This window comes from Electrophorus electricus, chromosome 22 (assembly GCF_041902795.1).
Source record: "Electrophorus electricus isolate QZ-2024a chromosome 22, ASM4190279v1, whole genome shotgun sequence".
NCBI lineage: Eukaryota > Metazoa > Chordata > Actinopteri > Gymnotiformes > Gymnotidae > Electrophorus > Electrophorus electricus.
In genome coordinates, this window is record NC_137518.1 from 18,167,501 (window position 1) to 18,189,099 (window position 21,599).

At 43.7% G+C, this 21,599-nt stretch overlaps 2 protein-coding genes across 3 annotated transcripts in view; both read right to left on the minus strand.

Annotated features, from left to right (window-relative positions):
- tmem88bl (transmembrane protein 88b-like) overlaps window positions 1-5,606 on the minus strand; it is an 8,704-nt gene extending 3,098 nt beyond the window's left edge. Inside the window, exons 1-2 of one of the 2 annotated variants that reach the window (XM_027018786.3) lie at window positions 5,323-5,606; window positions 3,747-4,054 (exon numbers count right to left, since the gene is read on the minus strand). In XM_027018786.3, the coding sequence (XP_026874587.2) occupies window positions 3,747-4,040 (294 nt within the window). In that variant the 5' untranslated portion in view covers window positions 4,041-4,054; window positions 5,323-5,606. The remainder of the gene's footprint in view (window positions 1-3,746; window positions 4,055-5,322) is intronic. The other variant, XM_027018785.3, reaches the window with a different exon arrangement.
- A 7,472-nt stretch (window positions 5,607-13,078) lies between these two features.
- On the minus strand, window positions 13,079-21,250 carry nbl1 (NBL1, DAN family BMP antagonist). The gene is made up of 4 exons (XM_027018744.3): window positions 20,803-21,250; window positions 19,397-19,577; window positions 16,871-16,982; window positions 13,079-13,823 (listed from the first exon to the last, which is right to left on the minus strand). Exons 2-4 carry the CDS (start codon window positions 19,567-19,569, stop codon window positions 13,587-13,589), a joined length of 522 nt encoding a protein of 173 aa, XP_026874545.2. The 5' UTR covers window positions 19,570-19,577; window positions 20,803-21,250; the 3' UTR covers window positions 13,079-13,586.
- Between the last annotated feature and the right edge of the window lie 349 nt (window positions 21,251-21,599).

Here is a 21,599-nt window from a genome sequence, read left to right on the forward strand (position 1 = left end):
CTTTCCTTTAATTTACAGAGAAAATAATTATTCTAACTCCTAGAAATAAATAAATAACCTCAGGTGACAACAAAAAACCCACAACAGCCTTTAATGTGCAGTATTTTTTTCACAAAGGTAACCCAAAAGGAGAGTGTGTCTTCTTTTTCCCATGAATGTATGTGATTGCCACATACAGAATGAACAGCCCAACAAGGACGCAGCGAGAGAGCGAGACTCTGGGAGGTGCTTTCGCTGGGACGAAACTCCGGCTGTTTCTACACAGTCCAGAAAAGCCCCAGAGGGTACATGGGTATCTCGTCGTTTCAGGAAAAAGCAGGATCCTGTATATTTTGACAACGACGAGATCTCAGGTAAGCGCCAAGAGTCTGCCCCTCTTGACCAACGCTGCACAAGACGTGATTAAGCAGAGTGAATGCACAGACCATCCATGGCTAGGCACTCGATGGGCGCTAAAGCGGCACTGTGAGCTCCCTATCGCTCGCGTGAGCCTTGGCAGCTGCCGAGACGGTTCTGTGTCTGTGTATTCCTCCAGGGTCACCCCACCAGTATCGGTGGCTATCCTGCAAGCCACCTGTCAGGAGCCTGTTCCCGGCGTGAGAGATGCCGCTTGTCCTGTTCCTGTGGCTAAGCCTCTGAACCTGCCTCCGGACCTCCCGGACCCGACACTGAGCGCCTCAGCCACGCCCTCAGCATTCTGGGACCAGCTGTGGGTCATTGTTGCTGCACTGCTGGAACACCAGTCAGGCTCTTTTTCCGGCGTGGAAGACGCCGCCCATCCTGCTGCTGTTCCAGTTCCCGGCATAGTGGATGCCGCCCGTCATGTTGCCAGGTCTGTTCCTGTAGCTGCGCCTCCGGACCCGCCAGTTCCTGATCCTGGAGTGGAAGAAGTCACTCCATGAGCCCCCGTGCCTCGTGCCAGGCCCGTCCCAGTGGTTGCTCTTCGGAGCCCTCCTGCTGCCTCCTCCCCTGGGTTCCCGCCCGTCCCGCCCCGGCCTGCGTCTCCTGCTTCCCGTGTGCCTCCTGCATCTCCGTTGTTGTCTGCTCCTGCTGCCCCGTGGTTTTTGCCTTCTCTTTTGCCTGGTTTTGTTGTTGCTCCTGTTGTGGTGTCTGTCCTGTGCCCGTTTCTGTGCCCGTTCTGGTTCCTGTGTCTCCCTCTGTTTCTGTCCCTGTGCCCGTCCGTGTGTCCGTTCCACTGCCCGTGTCTGTTTTTGTTCCTGTTCCTTTGCTCTTGGCCTGGTCTGCTTTGTGTTTTGGTAATCCTTGACCTCCCTCCCGGCACTTTTCTCACCTTCAGTCTGTTTCTGTTGTGAGTTCTGGTTCTGCTTCTGCGTCCATTCCTGCTGCTGTTTCTGCTCCTGTTTCTGTTGCTTCTTTTCCTGTAGCTCCTGTTCCTTTGGTTCCTGTGTCTATTCCTGCTTTCGCTCCTGGTTATTGTCCTGTCCGGTCTTCTCCTGTTGCCCTGGTTCCTGTGTGCTCCTGCTCCAGTGCCTGTTCCTCATCGTGCCTTGTCTGGGTCTTGTCCCCGCTCCACGTCTTCCCCGTTCTGTTCCAGTTGGTGTCTAGTCCTAGTCTTGTTTTGTTTTGTTGGTTCCTGTTTTTGCGCGCTTTCTTGGGGTGGGGGGGTGCTGTCATGATTAGTCCCTCCCAGCTTCCGTGTTCCGTGTTTTTCCCTGTCGTGTGTACCTTGGTTCCATGCCTTAGTTTCGTTTTCTCCTCCCCTCGTTTGATTGCTTACACCTGTCCCTCGTTTCTACCTTTGGTTCTTATATTTAAACCCTGTTGTGCGCCTTGGTCAGGGCTGTTCACTGAATGTGTTTAGTTCATTGAAGTTGCATGTTTATTTCGTATGGTTGTTTCTTTGTATTCCGTTCCTAAGTGTTTATCCTAGCCTTCGTATTTCCTAGCCCTCGTCTTGTAATCACGTATCCCTGTACGCTCCGTGTCGGCTCTCTGACCCTGGACTGCCTTAACGACTCTGATTCTGGATTTGCCCTTATTAAATCTCGCTCTTCTCCGCACATGCGTCTGCCTCCTTACCGCTCAACGTCACAGTGATGTATGCATATGAATGTATGTGATGTATGTGTTGATAATTTCGTGTGTAGGTATATATTTGTGATGTGTGTATATGACAGTGTCTGAATATGTGTACAAAAATGTGTGTTTGTTATGCGTGTGTATAAATACCCTGAATGACCACTTCTTAGAGACACCCATTTAGTAGCACTTGGTGATGCAATGGATCTGCAGGAATCTTGGTGCATGTTACCATCTCACAGTTGCCACAGTTAGATGGAGGCACTGACATGCTCTGAACAGCACATACCACCTTATCCCAGAGATGCTCTATGATTAAGATCTGGGGACTTAACTGAAGGCCAGGGAAGCAAGGAAAACTCCTTGTCATGTTCCTGGAAGCAATCCATGACTATCCCGCCCTTGTGGCATGGTGCATTGTCCTGCTGAAAGTAGGTAAACCCTACTGTCTAAACATCCATCCACAGGTATCAGAGGACCCAGGGTGTGCCAAAAAAACCCATTTCCAACACCATTACTGAACTGTTGACACCTGACAGGAAGTGCTCATCGATTCATGCTGCCTGTGTCAAATTCTGACCCTCCTGTCAGCATGGTGCCAAAGAAGTCTGGATTCATCTGGCCATGCCATGTTTCTCCACTGCTCGGTGATCCAGTTTTTCCAGCTTTTAACCACTAAACTTGAGTGTACTTTTATAGACAGCACTGACTATGGCAGTTCCATTCTGGGCCACTACAGCAGGGGCTGCTTCACCGGTACACTACAGCAGCTGTGCTTAACCTCTATACAACAGCAAGGGTACTCAGACTGCTCATCTGCAGTTATAGCCCATCCATGCTAAAGAACGGCTAGCTGCGCATTCGAACATGTCAGCTGGAGTACCAGTATTGTATTTGGCTGCAGGTGGCTTGACTGCTCTGCACCACCTGTTCATCAGAACAATTTTTGGCATCCTCCTCTGACCGCTTTTGTCAACGAGTTGATTGCGTCCACAGGATACCCTTGCAGATTTTTTTCCTGGATCATGCCATTCTTGGTATACTCTCAACACCGTAGCACAAGAACACCCCCCCTCCGCAAGGTTGGCAATTTTTGAAATATTGGTTCCAGCTTGTCTAGCATTGGTGATCAGGACTCATTTGAAGTCCCTCAGAACACTTGATTTTGCCATTCTAATGTGAATTCACACTAAAACCGATCCACGGAAACTCTTGACTTGATTTTATGCTGCACTCCATATATATATATGGAGCTTCTCTGTATGGAAATTAGACAGTGACCCTGGATATGTAAAAAATCAAAACTGCAGTGAAGAATACAAGGTTTCCAGAGAAACAGCAAAGCGCTTCTCACTTTTCATGCACAGCTATACAGCTCATGAAGGACCTCTATCCAAAACGTTCTGTTTCTCTGGAAACCTTGTGTTCTTCACTGTGATTTTGAGTGTCTCTCTATCTTGTCCTACAATACACTGCAGTTACTTCATGGAATATGTGTGTGTGTGTGTGTGTGTGTGTGTGTCCAGTTCTTAAAGTTGATAGGTTGGAAGCAGGAAAAATGTGTTGAAAGCCAGAAAAAAAGTGTATATGTAAACGTTTGTGAGTCTAAATGCAGTGAGTGTGTGTGTGTGTGTGTTTATGTATAGGTGTGTATTTAAGAGCAAGCATGTGCAGTGTAAGAGTGTGAGGCAGTGCTACTCGCTCACGCGTGAGTGGCAGAGGAAGCCGACGTAGAGCAGCAGCATGGCTGGCATCAGCACCAGGGTGAAAATGGTGGCCAGGAGCAGCACTCCAGCCAGTACCAGTACCAGGTTCCACAACACCAGCACCGAGCCCCACAGCACGCAGCCCCATGGGCCCCTCCGGGACCCCCACACGGCCCCGTCACAGTGCGCCATGGGTGGGGACAGCATCCGCACAGCCTCCCCCACTGCAAACTCATCCTCCAGCTCCCTTTCACCTTCCTCTTCATCAGCCAGGTCAGCATCCATGCCGCACATCCTGTACGGGGGAACTGAATATAGCAATATGGCAATATTGCCTATACAGTCATGCCAGTGAAGTTTTTTTGAATATGAACTTGAAATGGGGGGTGGGGTGGTAACATCCTGAAAATGATGATTACACCAATGATCACCCGAACGGACTGTTCTACTCACTCTATTAAGCAGAAACACACATACATGCTTGGAAAGTGCTGTTATTAAAAATAAAAGCATCGACCCGCTGCATAATAACTTATGTATAGAAGAGCGGTAATAATAATTACGCTTGAACGCGTGTCCTGCGGGCGTGCGTGTCTTCACTTTCCCCTGTCCAATTACAGTCAGACTCATTCGGGTGAAAATCGGATTTCCTTATTTGCAATGACTGTATATGAAAAATAACTCGGAAGTGCACGCTGACGAATTGTATAAAATTGTATAATTGTGTGTCAGTGAGAATGGCGGGCAGCTCAATAGAGCCCCAGATAGGGAGAGAGACAGCGAATGATGCCCAGAATTGAAGCGGCATCGATAAATCTGTCGAAACATTATTGTAACTAAGGCGTTATTAACAAATCTAACAACGAAATATTCTTGATGAACAGCCTTGAAAATTTCGTTTAATGCCTCGCATATTCTCCTATAGTTTCTTTCTCTCTCTCTCTCTCTCTCTCTCTCTCTCTCTCTCTCTCTCTCTCTCTCTCTCTCTCTCTCTACTCTCTCACACACACACACACACACACACACACACACACACACACACACACACACACACACACACACACACACACACATACACACAAGCACTAAATCAATCGTGTGATCGATCATAATCGCCTCCTCCTCTCTCAGGCTGATTGATGTATCACGACCCAGAATTCAATCAGCTTTCCTGTCCTGTTCCTGTCCGCTGCGCAACTGCACACCACGAAACGAATCTACACACACACACACACACACACACACACACACACACACACACACACACACACACACACACACACACATTCACACGCTCATACAAACAAACTTAAATTCATAGACTACGAAGGAAGGTATATGTGTATATTCTATTTCTGTTTGCGTTAGTACACTGTCTGTCCAGGACAGTTGTTGCTTTTGATCGTGTGCACTCGGACTTTGCAAGCTCCACTGCAGTCCACACTAAACATTCCCGTTATTAACTCATCACAGTACGAGTCGAACTGCTTCTAACTGCTTTCTTTGAGAAAGAGGTCAAATCATGACGAAGTCATATTTCTTCAGGAGAAACTTGTTTAAGTGTACAGTTGCTTACCCTTCTGCTGATTCCAAAATATCTCCTGGAGGATCGGAGCCTTTAATTCGGAGCGCCCGGTCAGGAAGCTCGTGAACTGAGGGCGACTCGCGCGCCTAATGCCTTCTTAGCGACAACAAAGTCAGTTTCTCGCGTATGCGCGTGCGTGCGTGCGAGCATGCGTGTGTGTGTGTGTGTGTGTGTGTGTGTGTGTGTGTGTGAGAGAGAGAGAGAGAGAGAGAGAGAGAGAGAGAGAGAGAGAGAGAGAGAGAGAGAGAGAGAGAGAGAGAGAGAGAGAGCGTGCGTAAGTGGGGTACTATGCGACTTCCGACAATTCTGTTTTCTTTTACCGTCAGATTCAGATATTGACAGAAAAAACACAAACATATTGCGAGGAAATGCACAGTTAATTTATAGTTAATAATGATTTGGTCATCATTACCTTTGGTCACTCTACAGGATTTCTCCATGTGTCTAAATGTGTGCATGTGAAAGAGAAAGCGAGAGAGAGTGGAAATTGAGTCTGATTTACTCACACAGGCTGATAGAGAAACAGAGTGCACCTGCGCAGTCCTGTGTAGGAAAAGCAGAAAAAGAGGACCATCCTATTCTTTATACAAAGCTACATTTAACTTTTTAAACAAACTGCTTTAATACCTGTTCCTCAAGACATTAGAATAATGTTTGAATAAGATATTATTAATAAGGTATTATAGAATAAGACATTCAACTTTAAAGTTTTGACTCACAGTAATTCATCATATGTCTACTTTTAAAAAACACAAACATATGGTGAGAACATTTATAGTTAATGTTTTTGACATGGCCTTTTTATCAATTTATAGGATTTCTCTTTGTATGCTCTATATGTGTGAATCTGAAAGAGAAAACGAGAGAGTTCAAATCAAGCTTTATTCAAAAGCTACATTTTAAACTATGAAACATAGCAGTTTTAGGAGGTTTAACTTTAGGCTTTTTAAGTGATTTTGGTTTAATGAAAAATGCTTTTCACAATTTTGTTGCTGTGTCTCAAACAAAGAGCCAGACAAACAAACGATCTGAGCCAAAGGAGGATGGCATGTTTAGCTCCATCGCTAAACTGCTCCTGTCTCACTTCAAGTATTCTCGTCAACTATTCAATGTACTCTCTTACAGTCAGCACATATATGTACTATTTAAACATACTTTTGTGACTTATTATAACATCAACATGTATAACAATATTGCTTTGTATTTGAAGTGGACATTAAAAATATATAATCTACATTAAAATTCAATTATTATATTTTTAGTTGCACAGATAATACTGGCAGTTTCTACCCGTGATCTAAAATATCTAAAAGTATCTAAAATTATTTAATTTATAAGCATCAGTCAGAAATTCTACTTACAGGGATGAACTGTACAAATGATGCCCATTAAAACAATCAGTTATGGGTGTGTATTATGCATGCTATTATAGGGAGAATGGGCTATCTCCTTTGTCCCAAACTTCAGCTATAGAAGCTGTCTTGAGAAGAAAAAAAGAATTTATGTAAATTTTATATTTATGTTGGGATGCACAGCAGAGTATCTATATCTATAGATCTTCACTTGTAATTTTAGAACAGAACTCTAGATCCTGGCAAACTTGACCACTGAAAAGAGAGTGAGAGAGAGAGAGAGAGAGAGAGAGAGAGAGTGAGAGAGAGAGAGAGAGAGAGAGAGAGTGAGAGAGAGAGAGATAAAAATTATATGTAATATGTTATATGCAATATATAATATGTAATATAATTATATGTAATATATTAAACATCTGTACTGAGTACAGGCTGGAAATGCCAAGGTCTAAGTGGGATATACCCCCAAAGGTGGTGGAAAAAATGACCATACTAAGAACTTGTGGGACTTCCAGCCTGTACTCAGAATTGGACCATGATAAATGTGGCAATCCTGAGTGATAGCAAAATCAGGAAAAAGGAACACGAGAATCTTGAGAAATACCAAGGGCTGAAGGAAGAGACAGAAAAGATGTGTGTGTGTGTGTGTGTGTGTGGGGGGGGGGTTGAAGGCAACTGTGGTTCTCATGGTAATTGGAGCACTAGGGGCTGTTCTCCAAACTGGGAGAATGGCTCCAACAGGTACCAGGAACAACATCTGAGATCTCTGTCCAGAAGAGTCCTGGGAACAGCTAACATACTACACAGGGCCCTCAAGCTCAGGTCCTTTACTCTGGTCCTCGACCAGGAAAAAGACGGCCCAGATGAGGGCAAGTGGAGAATTTATACACACACACTTGCTCTCATCTGGGCAGTCTGAGAGAGAGCGAGAAAGAGAGTGTATGTAAACAAACACAACTGGGGTTTCACAGAGAAACTACTGTACTCCTGTTAATAGCTATTTCCCAAACCTTAAACCTGAACACTGGGGAAAAGGAAGAAAAAGATCAAAACTGTTAAGATTAAATTATTATATGTCATAATGTCATATTTCTAACAATGTCATATATCTAGCAATGAGACAAAGAAAAACATTTAAAAAGGGGTGGGTCTAAAAGAAACCTATAGGGTTTGGTAATGAGGTATGTGTGGGTGTGTACATTTACGTGTGTACCTCTGCATGACCTCCTACAGTGGCCATCCAGAACATATTGTGCTGTACAGCACGACTTGTGTTCTTCTAATGGGGATAGCAGTTTCTCAGTATGTCAAAGGCTGTAGAACGTGCTACTTATCCAAATTTTTTAATTTTGTGCATTCTCTCAAGAATTTGATTGCTTTCTGTTTTTCTCCCTTGGTTCTTTTTGGGGATTTAATACATAAGGAACAGATGTTTTTGCTGCAGTTTTGCTATTCAAGCCATCTGTGAATGGCAGATAGAACTGATGAATTTGTTTAGAAGAAAGGGGACATCTTGACACTTCATCTTTCTCTGTCTCTCTCTGTGTCACGCTCTTCTCTCTCCTCATAACATCAACTTGTCTGAGCATCAACGACAGTGCAAGATAACAAAAAGGTGATTAGACCTTGACAAAGAGAGCAGACAGAAATAGCGTGAGGATTTAAAGAAAGGGAGACATGAAAATAATTATGGGTAATTAAAGGATATCTGGACAATCTGATCTGTTTTTGGCAGAAAAAGAAAACGATAGAACATGCTTAGAAGCTGTCTGAACAGCAAGCCTCCCAAAAGGCCCTGTGCTCTCAGAAGCACAATATTATTTTCCCATGAAACCTAGCAGTTATGGAATATTTTGGGCGTGCACTTCAAGATCCAAAAAAATAAAATAAATAAATTATATATATATATATATATATATATATATATATATATATATATATATATATATATATATATATAAAAATCAGGAATACACATTGGGGAGTGCTAGAGTTCCAGAGGGTTAGAGTTAGCGTTAGCCATACCTGTGATGTAGTATGACATGGCTTTTATACTACATTTTAGTTAGTGTTTTGTACCAAATGAACCAGCACACATATGATGATAAAAATGCCTGTTCTGTCCAGCCGCACTGATCACTCGGCATGCACGCTCTGCAGCCCCCTGCTGGTTACTCAGGGTATCGCCGCTGGTTCTCTTGCTCGGATTCAATCACCTTGCGTATTTGTTTTGTTTTGTTTTGTTTTTCTGGGTTGTGAAATAGTGCTGCTGACAAATACTGTGCAGGCAAATCCATTCCATCTGCGATAGCACGTATGGCTGATAGTTCGGGGACGATGTCTGTTCTCTCTCAGTGTCGATCCGTGTATGAGGCTTCAGGCCAGTGAAACAGTGCTGTCTGGTCTTTGGGCAGCAGTCAGAGTTCTGAGTGGATGTTGGACAGCCTCCTTACAGTCGTAGAACTCAAATGTTCCTTAGCCATTTCTCTCTCACATTCACACACATAAAGCACTTAGACCAAAACACACCCACCCATGAACACACACAGCACTCTCAGAGGGTACCAGCCATTTACAGTCAGTATCTTGTGGTTACCATAGCAACATCACCATGATTCAGTCCTTTAATGTGACCAGTCTTTTTATGTTCAAAGTCAATAATCATTATAATCAATTTACCATATAGCTTTGTGCATGTGTGACTAAGCGAAGTGCACACTGAGAACAGACAGGACTGAATATGTTTATGGTGTGTTTGTGCCATGCCTGGTTCCTTCAGTCACATCAACAGTAGATATCTGGCTCCAACGCAAACCAAATAACTCTGGGCCAGACTAAAGTGGAATCTGATTGTTCTTGGTGGCTTGTGTGGAATATAACTGCATCTTTGCATTGGATGATCAGAAAGATCTATTGTCTCCATGCCAGGACTCCCACCAGGACAAGCCCCAATTACAGGCATGCTCAAGCTCTTAGGTTCTACCCAAAATGGCTATGCTCACTACTACACTGAGGCCAGGTGAAGCAGAGCCTGCCATATTGAGTCCAAGTGAAGCAGCAGCTGCTGTAGTGTACTGGAGAAGCAGCCCCTGCTGTAGTGGCCCAGAATGGAACTGCCATAGTCAGTGCTGTCTATAAAAGTACACTCAAGTTTAGTGGTTAAAAGCTGGAAAAACTGGATCACCGAGCAGTGGAGAAACATGGCATGGCCAGATGAATCCAGACTTCTGTGGCACCATGCTGACAGGAGGGTCAGAATTTGACACAGGCAGCATGAATCAATGAACACTTCCTGTCAGGTGTCAACAGTTCAGTAATGGTGTTGGAAATGGGTTTTTTTGGCACACCCTGGGTCCTCTGATACCTGTGGATGGATGTTTAGACAGTAGGGTTTACCTACTTTCAGCAGGACAATGTACCACGCCACAAGGGCGGGATAGTCATGGATTGCTTCCAGGAACATGACAAGGAGTTTTCCTTGCTTCCCTGGCCTTCAGTTAAGTCCCCAGATCTTAATCATAGAGCATCTCTGGGATGAGGTGGTATGTGCTGTTCAGAGCATGTCAGTGCCACCATCTAACTGCAAGAATTTGTGCTGTGTGCATGGGCCCAGATTCCTGCAGAATTATTTCAACATGTAATGGAGTCTATGCCATGATGAACGGCTGTGAGTCTGAAGGCCAAAGGAGGTCCAACGTGCTACTAGATGGGTGTCTGTAATAGAGTGGCCATTCCGTATAAATGCCAATGGATACTATGAAGAAATATTAAATTGTACATCTAACTAGGAATTGCACATCTAACTAGGAATAAGCCTGACACCAATGCTCGGATTACATCATCACACAGTAGTAATGAGTTCATTAATTTCTTCAGTGAGAAAATTGAGCACATTAGAGATAACATTAAGAGTATTAACATGACATCAGGCAGCTACTTAGAGATCAGAACAACCACGCCAACAACTCTAAAATCCTTTAGACCGATCCAAGAGCCAGAATTTACATCTCTGATCTTGCGCTCAAAAACCTCCATTTGCTTACTAGCTTCACTGCCCACACACTTTCTAAAGCAAATCTTTATTAAATTTAATAACCTCCTCCTTGAACCTTGGTGACACTCCTAAATCATTCAAATTAGCAGTAATCAGACCACTGTCAGGAGTGGCTGCCCTCCTGGCGTCCCTGTTTCCATGGTTTCCTGGTCGTGTCTGTTTGCCTTTGTGTCCCTGCTCTGTTCCTTGGTTTCATTTTCACCGCCCCTCGTCTGCTCCCTTGTTCCGGTCCATGTTTTGGTTCTCCCTGTTCCTATGTTCACCTGAGACTGTTTAATGCCTAATTGTCCTGGGTATTTGTACCCTGTGTTTTGTCTTCTAGTTTGTTGCTTATTTTGGTAAGTCATGTTCCTTCTGTCACATTAGTATTACGCCTGCTATTATTGTCGTCTCATTTGCCTCGTTCATGTGTTACCTCGCCTCTGTTGATTTTGCCCTCTGTGATTGTTTCCCTCATTTAATAAACTGCCTCCCTGCGCATGCGTTCTGTCTCTCGTCTGTTCCTAAGGGAAATCGTTACAACCACTTATCAAAAAATGTAACCTCGACCCATGTCAGCTGTCAATCTACAGGCCAATCTCAAACCTTCCATTTATTTCCAATATCCTAGAAAAAAGCTGTAGCTCAGCAGCTAAGCTCATACTTGACTCAGAACCAGATACATGAAGTTTTTCAGTCATGGTTTCGGTCTCATCATAGTACAGAGACAGCACTAATTAAAGTAGTCAATGATCTGTTGTTGGCTTCTGAGCAGGGTTATGTCTCTTTACTTATATTGCTTGATCTGAGTGCAGCATTTGACACCAAAGATCACTAGATAGACTCTAAAATGTTGTTGGGATTGGGGGAATAGCCCTTTCCTGGTTTAAATCTTACCTTGCCGGTCTCTACCAGTTTAACATAAATGGAGACTTCTCAGCATACAACAAGGTTAGCTATGGTGTTCCACAAGGATCTGTTCTGGGCCCTTTGCTTTTTTCTTTATATGCTACCTCTGGGTTACATCATACGTAAACACTGCTACACTGATGACACTCAGCTGTATGTCTCCATATAAACCAGAGGTTTATATCTTAGCATTATTGAGGAATGCATAAGGGACGTCAGACACTGGATGTTGAGGAATTATCTATCACTTAATAGTGACAAAACAGCTTCTATTAGGTCCAGAGACAGCTAGGTCCTTGCTAGCTAATTACTCAGTGAACCCCAGTGGTAACACAATCACGCAATCTCTAACAGTTAAAGCTCTTGGATTTATTATGGATCCAAGTCTCTTGTCTGAAGTTCAAGTAAATAATATTTCTAGGACTGCCTTTCTCCACCACAGGAACATTTCAAAGATTAGGAACATGCTCTCCTCACATGATGCAGAACAGCTAGTCCACGCATTTATCAGTTCAAGATTGGACTATTGTAATGCTTTACTATCTGGCTGTACCATTAAATGCCTAAACAAGCTCCAGCTACTTCAAAATTCAGTAGCCAGAGTTCTTACTAGAACTAGAAAATTTGATCACATCACTAATATCTAAGTCCCTCCCAGCTTCCCTGTTCCATGGTTTCCATATCTTGTGTTTTCGTTCCATTCCATAGTTTCGTTTTCTCTGCCCCTCATTTGGTTTTCCACACCTGTTCCTCGATTCTAGCCTTGTTAAGTTAATGTATTTAAACCCTGTTTTGTTCCCTCTGTCTTTGCTGTTCATTGACTGTATGTTTGGATGTTTTTCAAAGCCTGTATCTGTATGCCTGGAAGTTTGTATTCTGTGTATCCTGGTCTGACTGTTTATCCTAACCCTCGTGTTTCCTAGCCTGTGTTATAACCTACTTCTCCTGTTTGCCTTCGTGTCCTTTGGTTTGTGTATCATGCATCTCTGTACTCTTCGTATCAGGAAACTGACCCTGGACTGCACTGATGACTCAGAATCTGGGTTTGGCCCTAATAAATCTCGCTCTTCTCTGCACCTGCATCCGCCTCCTTACTGCTCAGCGTTACAGAATGAACAGCTCTACAAGGACGCAGCGAGACTCTGGGAGGTGGCTGTTCTGCTGGGATGAAACTCCGGCTGTTTCCACATAAGCGCCACCAAACCAGAGACAGCAAATCCCCTGGGTACACAGGCATCTCATCGTTCCTGTGTATTTTGACGTCTATGAGATCCCAGGTAATCGCCGGGAGTCTACCCGCATTGACCCACGCTGCACGCTGTTTACCACGCTGTTGTAAAAGTGCTGTATAAATGCATTTTGAAATTAAAAATGGAAACCAACCCTGCTCCCCCCGAAAACTAAATCTTGTTGGGCACATAATAGCTGGGTATCAAAACAAGAGAGCTAACAGACATTTAGACACACATTCTGATTATTTATTGTTTAGAGGCATACATTTGTGACACACAAACAAAACAAGCCAGGGAATTTGCATGTGTGTTTGAGTGAACAAGTGTTTGATTCTAGGCATTTATGGATGTTCTATACCATATATATATACTGGTTTATACTTGAGTTTATGCTCAGAATTTGTATATGACATAAAACAGGGTGTGCATGTGTGTGCTATTTAAGTTTTCAGCCAATGCCCCCTGAGAGAACAGAGAGGTTGGTGGAAATCAGACACAGCTTGTGATTGGTTGGTATTAAGCAGAAGAGTATTAATAAGGGTGTTATTTTTAAAAGTGCTTTAAAATTCACCGAGAGGGGTGGGTGAGAAGAAGAGGTGCTGAGAGGAAGAAAAAAAAAACAAAAAACCGAGAGGCAGAGACTGAAATCATGAAAGAGAAAGAAAAGAGCTTGTGTTGTACGAGGAGAGCAGCCGTGGGTTGGAGGTGGATGTGGACGTGTAGAGCTCCTGATCATCCACCCTCAGGGCTGTGTGTGTGCGCATGTGCCTCGAACTGTGTATGAGCATGCTGTAGCTGTGCGTCAGGAGGAGAGGGAGACTCCAGCGCGCTCTCCAAGGGGTACAGCTGCATCAGCGGCCCCTCCTGGCCGGCCTCCTTACTGCAGGACTGGCAGCTGCAGTGTAAGATCTGCTCTACTAGCTTGTCTACCCGGGGAGAGTCAGTACTGCCCGGACACTCCAGAGTGACCTACAGACACACATATGCACATGCATATACACATAGTACTTGAAAGTGAGACAAAACATGCACGCTTACATTTCTATACATTTATACACACACACCATAATTATGTAGGTATGCAGCAAAAATGAGAGAACTCTTTGTCTTTCTCACATACCCATCCACACACACACACACACACACACACACAAAAATGCAAATACATAAATACACAAATACCCACAGGGTTTCAATCTGGAAACCAAGCCAGGCATCTTATTTATCTTTTAGTTTAGAATTTCTCAAATGCTAGCATAACTGGTGTTATCCAAGAGTTCCTACTGCCTGCTGTCCAAATCAAACAAATGCAGACAAACACACATGGATACTCACGCACACCCTCTACCATGACACACACTACAATCCATACACACATATCAAAATATAGCACTAAAAGTAATTAAACAATCCTATTCATCACACACACACACACACACACACACACACACACACACACACACACACACAGTGTTGTGTCTCTGTTCTGGTAGGTACATATGGTTGCTCTGTGTGCTTTCAATAGATCTCATTAAAATCCCTAAAGAGCTAATTGCATTGTAATTTCCTTTTCAAACATATGGCCACACTTACGGCCACACTTCAATCACCAGTCCACAACCACGCTTCAAACACCATTGCACAACCACGCTTCAAACACCATTCCATGGCCACATTTTAAACACAATTCACCAGCCATTTTGTAAACACACATTCCACAGCCACACTTCAAACCTCATTCCAGGGCTACTCTTCAAACACAGCTCCACAGCCAGATTTCAAACACCATTCCTCAACCAGATTTCAAACACCATTCCTCAGCCAGGCTTAAACATATTTCTTGCTAATAGGGCCATTCAGCCTTGGCCATAAAATGTTCTGGTAATCTGAGGCGTTGATGCTGTCATCCGGCCAGTTCATGCGTTTACTGGGGTTTGTGATGGTGATGTGAACAGAATCTAATGTCTCAGAGAGCCCAAACAATTGTGTTCAGCTTTGGTGCTCCCTTTTGATGACGCTACAGATAAACCTTCTGGAGCTACATGCTGATCACTGGCACATCTATTGTTTATGGACTGTTCATGTGTTGTTCATCTTTACAGGTCTAAGTACATCTTACTGTTTTATCTACATGTGACTGCAGAGATGATGCAACTGGACAGCAACTGCTCATCAATGCACACGAATCTGAGATGATGGCAGAAAATCCCAGTGTTGCCATTAGATGCTATTTATCTACCCACTCCATCACTGCAGATACAGCTTACCTACTGGAGAAGCTGCCCTCTATACTGAGCGCTCTATGGACTGCATGCTGCGTTAATGCAGGGACTGGCTGAAGCAGCCCAAGGAGGAGGAGCTCCCTCCTGAGTTTTGGTCTTCCCAGGATTTCTTCCTGAATTTCACACAGGGAGTTTTTACTTGCCATTGTCACCTTTGGATTGCTCATCAGGGAACTGGACCCAGACATTTGTAAAGCTGCTTTTTAACAATACATGTTGCAAAAAAGTGCTATATAAATAAATGTGACTTTCACATACTCAGTCCAATGTCAAGTTTAAATGAACAGATGCTTTAGACAACTAGTTAAGGCTGTTCCTAGGGGATTTCGATCTTAACTGGTTGTCTAATGCATCCGATCATTTACAAGAAATGTGTGGCTCACTGTTCACAGTTTAATTTTTTCTCAGTTGTACTGCTGTTTTATTTATTTACTTTTAATACTTTATATAATATTTGTACTTGTTTGTTTTACATTTTAGCTTGCTTTTAGTTGAAATCTTATTAATTGGTTTATCATGGTTTTATTCTATCTTGATTGTTCTCTTAACTCTTGTGATTTAGCTTGTTTGGTTTTATTGTTAATTTGTTTATATAGTTTTGTGCATTTTAGTTGAACCTAATTAACTTCCATTTAATTTGTTTTCAATTCCTTTCAGTTCAACCCCTTTAATGCTTGGATGCATTGAAAATGAGGGTCACCCTCAATGTATTTCTGAGTGAAAATAAAGGATGATTGATTGAAAAGGTAGTTAAGTACCATCAATAGCACAACAACTCCTCTTTAATTTGTTAATTTATCATCATTTATCTAATAATTAATGCACAAATTGACCTTGTATCACATACAAAACAGATGAACAAGCTGCAATTAATTCCCCCCATACACACACACACCCCACCCACACATTTTCTAAATTAGTCTACTGGAAAGTTTCCATCATCAAATTCTTAGCTTTTCTCAGTAACCTATAACCTGGCTCTAAGCGTATCACTTTATTTTGCCCCCTTGTGGAATAAGAGAGATGTCTTTTTCTATTTGTAATACAGGCTCTTTCAATTCACTTACTGCCTATCACAGTGCACAGGGCACCCAGCAGGAGAGGCAGGTCCATCCACACACACACACACACACACACACACACACACACACACACCTGTGCCTTATTTGTCATCTCTCTGTTTAAAGCACACAGGTACTCTCCTCCAGTGCTGCGTGTTGCTTGCCATCAACGTCTCAGAAGATCTCACTTCCGAGCAGCCTGCTCTGTCCTGTCACCTCACTCCAGCATGTTTGTTTTACCATTTTTGCTGATAACCATCTCAACGCTGTCCCTGTTCCACTGATCATGGGAACACAGAACCTCCTCACTCGCGTCTCACTCCCTATTTACTTTTGCCACACTGTCCATAAGGTCACTTTAATTTAAAACATTCTAGACTAATTTGACAGGCCAGATTACAACCATAACCATATGTAATGACCTATATTTAATAAGACTTTTCCAAGCCTAATCCTAAGGCCAATCATATCCTCAACCTCAGTAACCAAAAAGGAATGTTTTTGCTAAAAAAAAGTAAAAAGAAGCTGCTTTGGTAATACACATGAACACGCACACACACACGCGCACACACACACACACAAACATATAAATATATTCCAGTACACATTTACAGACATTGGTTGTGTGTTATAAGCAGTTATAAACACATTATAAGAAGATAATAACACTCACCACTTCCCACTGGGTCTGAGCTGGCATGCAGGAGTCACAGTGCACTAAGGACTCGGTGGACTGGGGGAAAGTGTTGGGCACACTGTAGCTAAAGCACTGCCCCAAACATGCCCTGTATAACACACACACACACACACACACACACACACACACACACACACTGTAGCTAAAGCACTGTCCCAAACATGCCCTGTATAACACACACACACACACACACACACACACACACACACACACACACACACTGTAGCTAAAGCACTGCCCCAAACATGCCCTGTATAACACACACACACACACACACACACACACACACACTGTAGCTAAAGCACTGCCCCAAACATGCCCTGTATCTCACACACACACACACACACACACACACAATGTAGCTAAAGCACTGTCCCAAACATGCCCTGTATAACACACACACACACACACACACACACACAAACACACACTGTAGCTAAAGCACTGCCCCAAACATGCCCTGTATCACACACACACACACACACACACACACACACACACACACACACACACACACACACTGTAGCTAAAGCACTGCCCCAAACATGCCCTGTATAACACACACACACACACACACACACACACACACACACACACACACACACACACACACACTGTAGCTAAAGCACTGCCCCAAACATGCCCTGTATCTCACACACACACACACTGTAGCTAAAGCACTGCCCCAAACATGCCCTGTATAACACACACACACACACACACACACACACACACACACACACACACACACACACACACACACACACACACACACACACACACACACACACACACACACAGTAGCTAAAGCACTGCCCCAAACATGCCCTGTATAACACACACACACACACACACACACACACACACACACACACTGTAGCTAAAGCACTGCCCCAAACATGCCCTGTATAACACACACACACACACACACACACACACACACACACTGTAGCTAAAGCACTGCCCCAAACATGCCCTGTATAACACACACACAGACATACACACACACTGTAGCTAAAGCACTGCCCCAAACATGCCCTGTATAACACACACACACACACACACACACACACTGTAGCTAAAGCACTGTCCCAAACATGCCCTGTATAACACACACACACACACACACACACACACACACACACTGTAGCTAAAGCACTGCCCCAAACATGCCCTGTATAACACACACACACACACACAGCCTGTAGCTAAAGCACTGCCACAAACATGCCCTGTATAACATACACACACACACACACTGTAGCTAAAGCACTGTCCCAAACATGCCCTGTATAAGACACACACACAGACACACACACAGCCTGTAGCTAAAGCACTGCCACAAACATGCCCTGTATAACACACACACACACACACACACACTGTAGCTAAAGCACTGTCCCAAACATGCCCTGTATAACACACACACACACACAGACACACACACACTGTAGCTAAACCACTGCCCCAAACATGCCCTGCATAACACACACACACACACACACACACACACACACACTGTAGCTAAAGCACTGCCCCAAACATGCCCTGTATAACATACACACACACACACACACACATACACACACACACAGTAGCTAAAGCACTGTCCCAAACATGCCCTGCATAACACACACACACACACACACACACACACACACACACACACACACACACACACACACACACACTCAGTAGCTAAAGCACTGTTTCAAATATGCTGTGCACAACACACATATACACACAGTGTGTGTGTGTGTGTGTGTGTGTGTGTGTGTGTGTGTGTGTGTTTGGGGTGCAGCTGACTTTTGGATTTTCATATCTCCTTGATATTGTCCTACTTGGAATCTTCTGTTATGTTTTAGGCACCCATGCTGGTCATTTTAGGATATAAGGTTTAGTGGTTCTCTGTAGATTACATCAGATGGGAAGTCAAAAATCCCAGAAGACCTAATGACTACTACATTATGTCTTCTGATATAATGGCCACTCAGTATGTATCCACTGGTGGTAGTAGTGCATTATTGCATACAGTAAAACATCTCTGATTTCACTCAGTAAACTGAGGGGGTTAAAGCAGTACTCACACATTTCCACAATCACCACAATTTATGTTTATAAAATAGTGATGTATAATGAATTATGGTGAGAACCAGTGAGGTACTGACTCTTGAAAAATATTATTAACAGTTGCTTTAAATCAGACCTCATTTTACACTGTACCTTTTCACTGTTACTGCCAGTTTAAGTGTCTCAAGTATCATTCAGCATTTTGTTAGGTTACTTTTCTCACCACTGTATAGCACACAGCCAAAATTTAATGATACACATATGCTATAATCTTTGTGTTTCCCAATAAAGATGTCTTATACAAACATAGCAAATATGAGAACCATTCTCCTTCAAGATCTAACTATTGTCTTGTGCATTTCTGTGGTGAGCACAGCCACATACTTTGTGCCCGTGTTTGTGTGTTTGTGTCTGTGTGTGTGGAGCACTGACCTGTTTTGGATGGAACGCGCCTGGCAGCCCGTGTGCCCGACTATCTGAGTGATGTTCTTGGCTTCACACCAGGCACTCTTGTCAGGGAAAAGTGCCAAGCGGTTGATGTGTGCCGGCGGAGCCGCTGAACACAGTGCGAGTAGCGCACAGCCAATCACAGCCCCGGGCCACATCGCTGCACCTAGAGGGGACAGGACACTAATGTGACATGGTTTAGCCATGTTGGCTACAATGCTGCAGGCCAGATTAGGCTAACTCACCAGGCATCTATCCCATTAGTCTATATTAATCTACATGGATTCTTCTGTTATGTTTGTGTTTGTGACAGGCTGCTTCTCCATGAGGTAATTCTATTCAAGATATTCCAATTATCTTGCACGATATGAAGTCATCAAACATATAATAATAATAATAATAATAATAATAATAATAATAATAATAATAATTATGATTATTATTATTATTGCTATTATTGCTATTATTATTAATATTATTAACAATAACAACAACAATAAGAAGAATCCATTGTTTTAGTATTTAAAATTATTATTCGAAGCTTTTGTAATGGTGTGTGATCGATACATCGATACTGCGGCACTGTTCTGCTAGAGCAGGGCAGCTGAGCTGCTTGGCTCCAGTGATGTGGCGCAGCTACGGAGCAGTAATCAGCTTCAGAGGGCTCAGATGGCCGAGATTGGCTCAGTACTGCCCAATGTAAAACACAAAGGGGGCTTGGGAGAGACGTGCAGGAGAGAGAGAGAGAGAGAGAGAGAGAGAGAGAGAGAGAGAGAGAGAGAGAGAGAGCGAGAGAGAGAGAATCAGTCTCCACCTGACTCCAATAAACCCGAATACCACACGTATCGATGCGTGTCAAAAACGTCCCCTAGGGGACCTTTATTTAACTGCAAAGACGCTGAGCATCCTCGGTTACGGCTACAAGCACAACGCCTTCGAACCGCCCAGGTTCTGGCTTTCAGAAATAACATTCCGCACTGATTCAATATTCCCGTCCAAATTCGACATCGCCTGTGGCGGCAAAGCCATGCGCCAGAAGCACAAGGACTACAGACAAGTTGGGAACACCTTGATTGTACTGAATGATCTGTTTAAACATTTGACAGTATAAATTAATGGTTTAATATTATTATTTTTTAAATAAGTAAACTTGAGCGCCTAACTCACCCCTAATAAATACGTGCGGAGTGAGCGGAGTCAGTTCCTCAAGATGACGCAAAGGTAGCCACTTAAGTTGCTGAAATATGGTTTAGACTCTCTCTCTCGCTCCTGTATTAGCCCCACATTACACAAACTCAGTTAACTTTGTTATACGGAGACATTTTTACAACTTAAATTTTGCAAGAATACAATACAACCACCACTGATCAAAACGGCTCGGTTTAACTCACCCTACTCTTGCGAAGTGCAGAACTGTCTAAGTATCTGTCACTCGTCCGTATTATCTTCTCGACACAAAGACAATAAAAATGTAACGTGGGGCACTTTGGAAAAGTTGACAAAAACTATCCACTTCGCCGACTGTTCAGAGGCGCCGAAAAGCCGACAGTCCACAGAATCGTCCGACCTTCCTGCGTTAAAGCGAGCGCCCCGTGTTCGTGGTCGCGCGTCTTCGCTGCCGCCCCGTAGGGGAGATGGCCGAGACTAGCTGATGATGATGATGATGATGATGATGATGATGATGATGATGGCCAAGCAGTGGATCGTCCGACGGTGGAAGCGACGACTCGCCCAGTAACGACCAAGAAAACGTCAAACAATGACATCAGCGAGGGAGAAAGGCGGCCAGTGTAAGAGCAGACAGCGCTGAGCAGTAACCCTATCTGTGTCTAGAGCCCTCCCCTCATCCCCGGTCCACCTCACCATGAAATACTATCAGAAGAGGGGTTTTGCTCCTCGAGCGTCCTCTGTCTTCAGGCGCTGTTCTCCTCTGTTGTCTTTTTTTGCCCTTTCCTTTGTAGGTGCGGCAGCGAAGTTCACCAGGAGCCCCACAGAGCCCCAGGCACAGAGTGAAAGGGAGCGAAATGTGTTTGGCATGTTTAAAACTCCCCTGCAATGTAAAGGCCATCGTCTGTCCCCGAGCCTTCTGGTCACTGCTGGACCCAGACTGGCTGGGGAGAGGATGAAGAGGATGAAGAGCAGCTACCACACTTTTTTGCGGGCGGATTTAAAACGATGAAACTTTTTC

What these genes read in the sequence shown, in the direction of transcription:
- nbl1 (XM_027018744.3), bottom strand. Translation starts at nt 19,569, where the DNA reads ATGTGGCCCGGGGCTGTGATTGGCTGTGCGCTACTCGCACTGTGTTCA. An exon ending in GCGCGTTCCATCCAAAACAG is followed by an intron (nt 16,983 to 19,396) that starts GTCAGTGCTCCA and finishes TGTGTTATACAG; the next exon opens with GGCATGTTTGGGGCAGTGCT. An exon ending in CTCAGACCCAGTGGGAAGTG is followed by an intron (nt 13,824 to 16,870) that starts GTGAGTGTTATT and finishes GTGTGTCTGTAG; the next exon opens with GTCACTCTGGAGTGTCCGGG.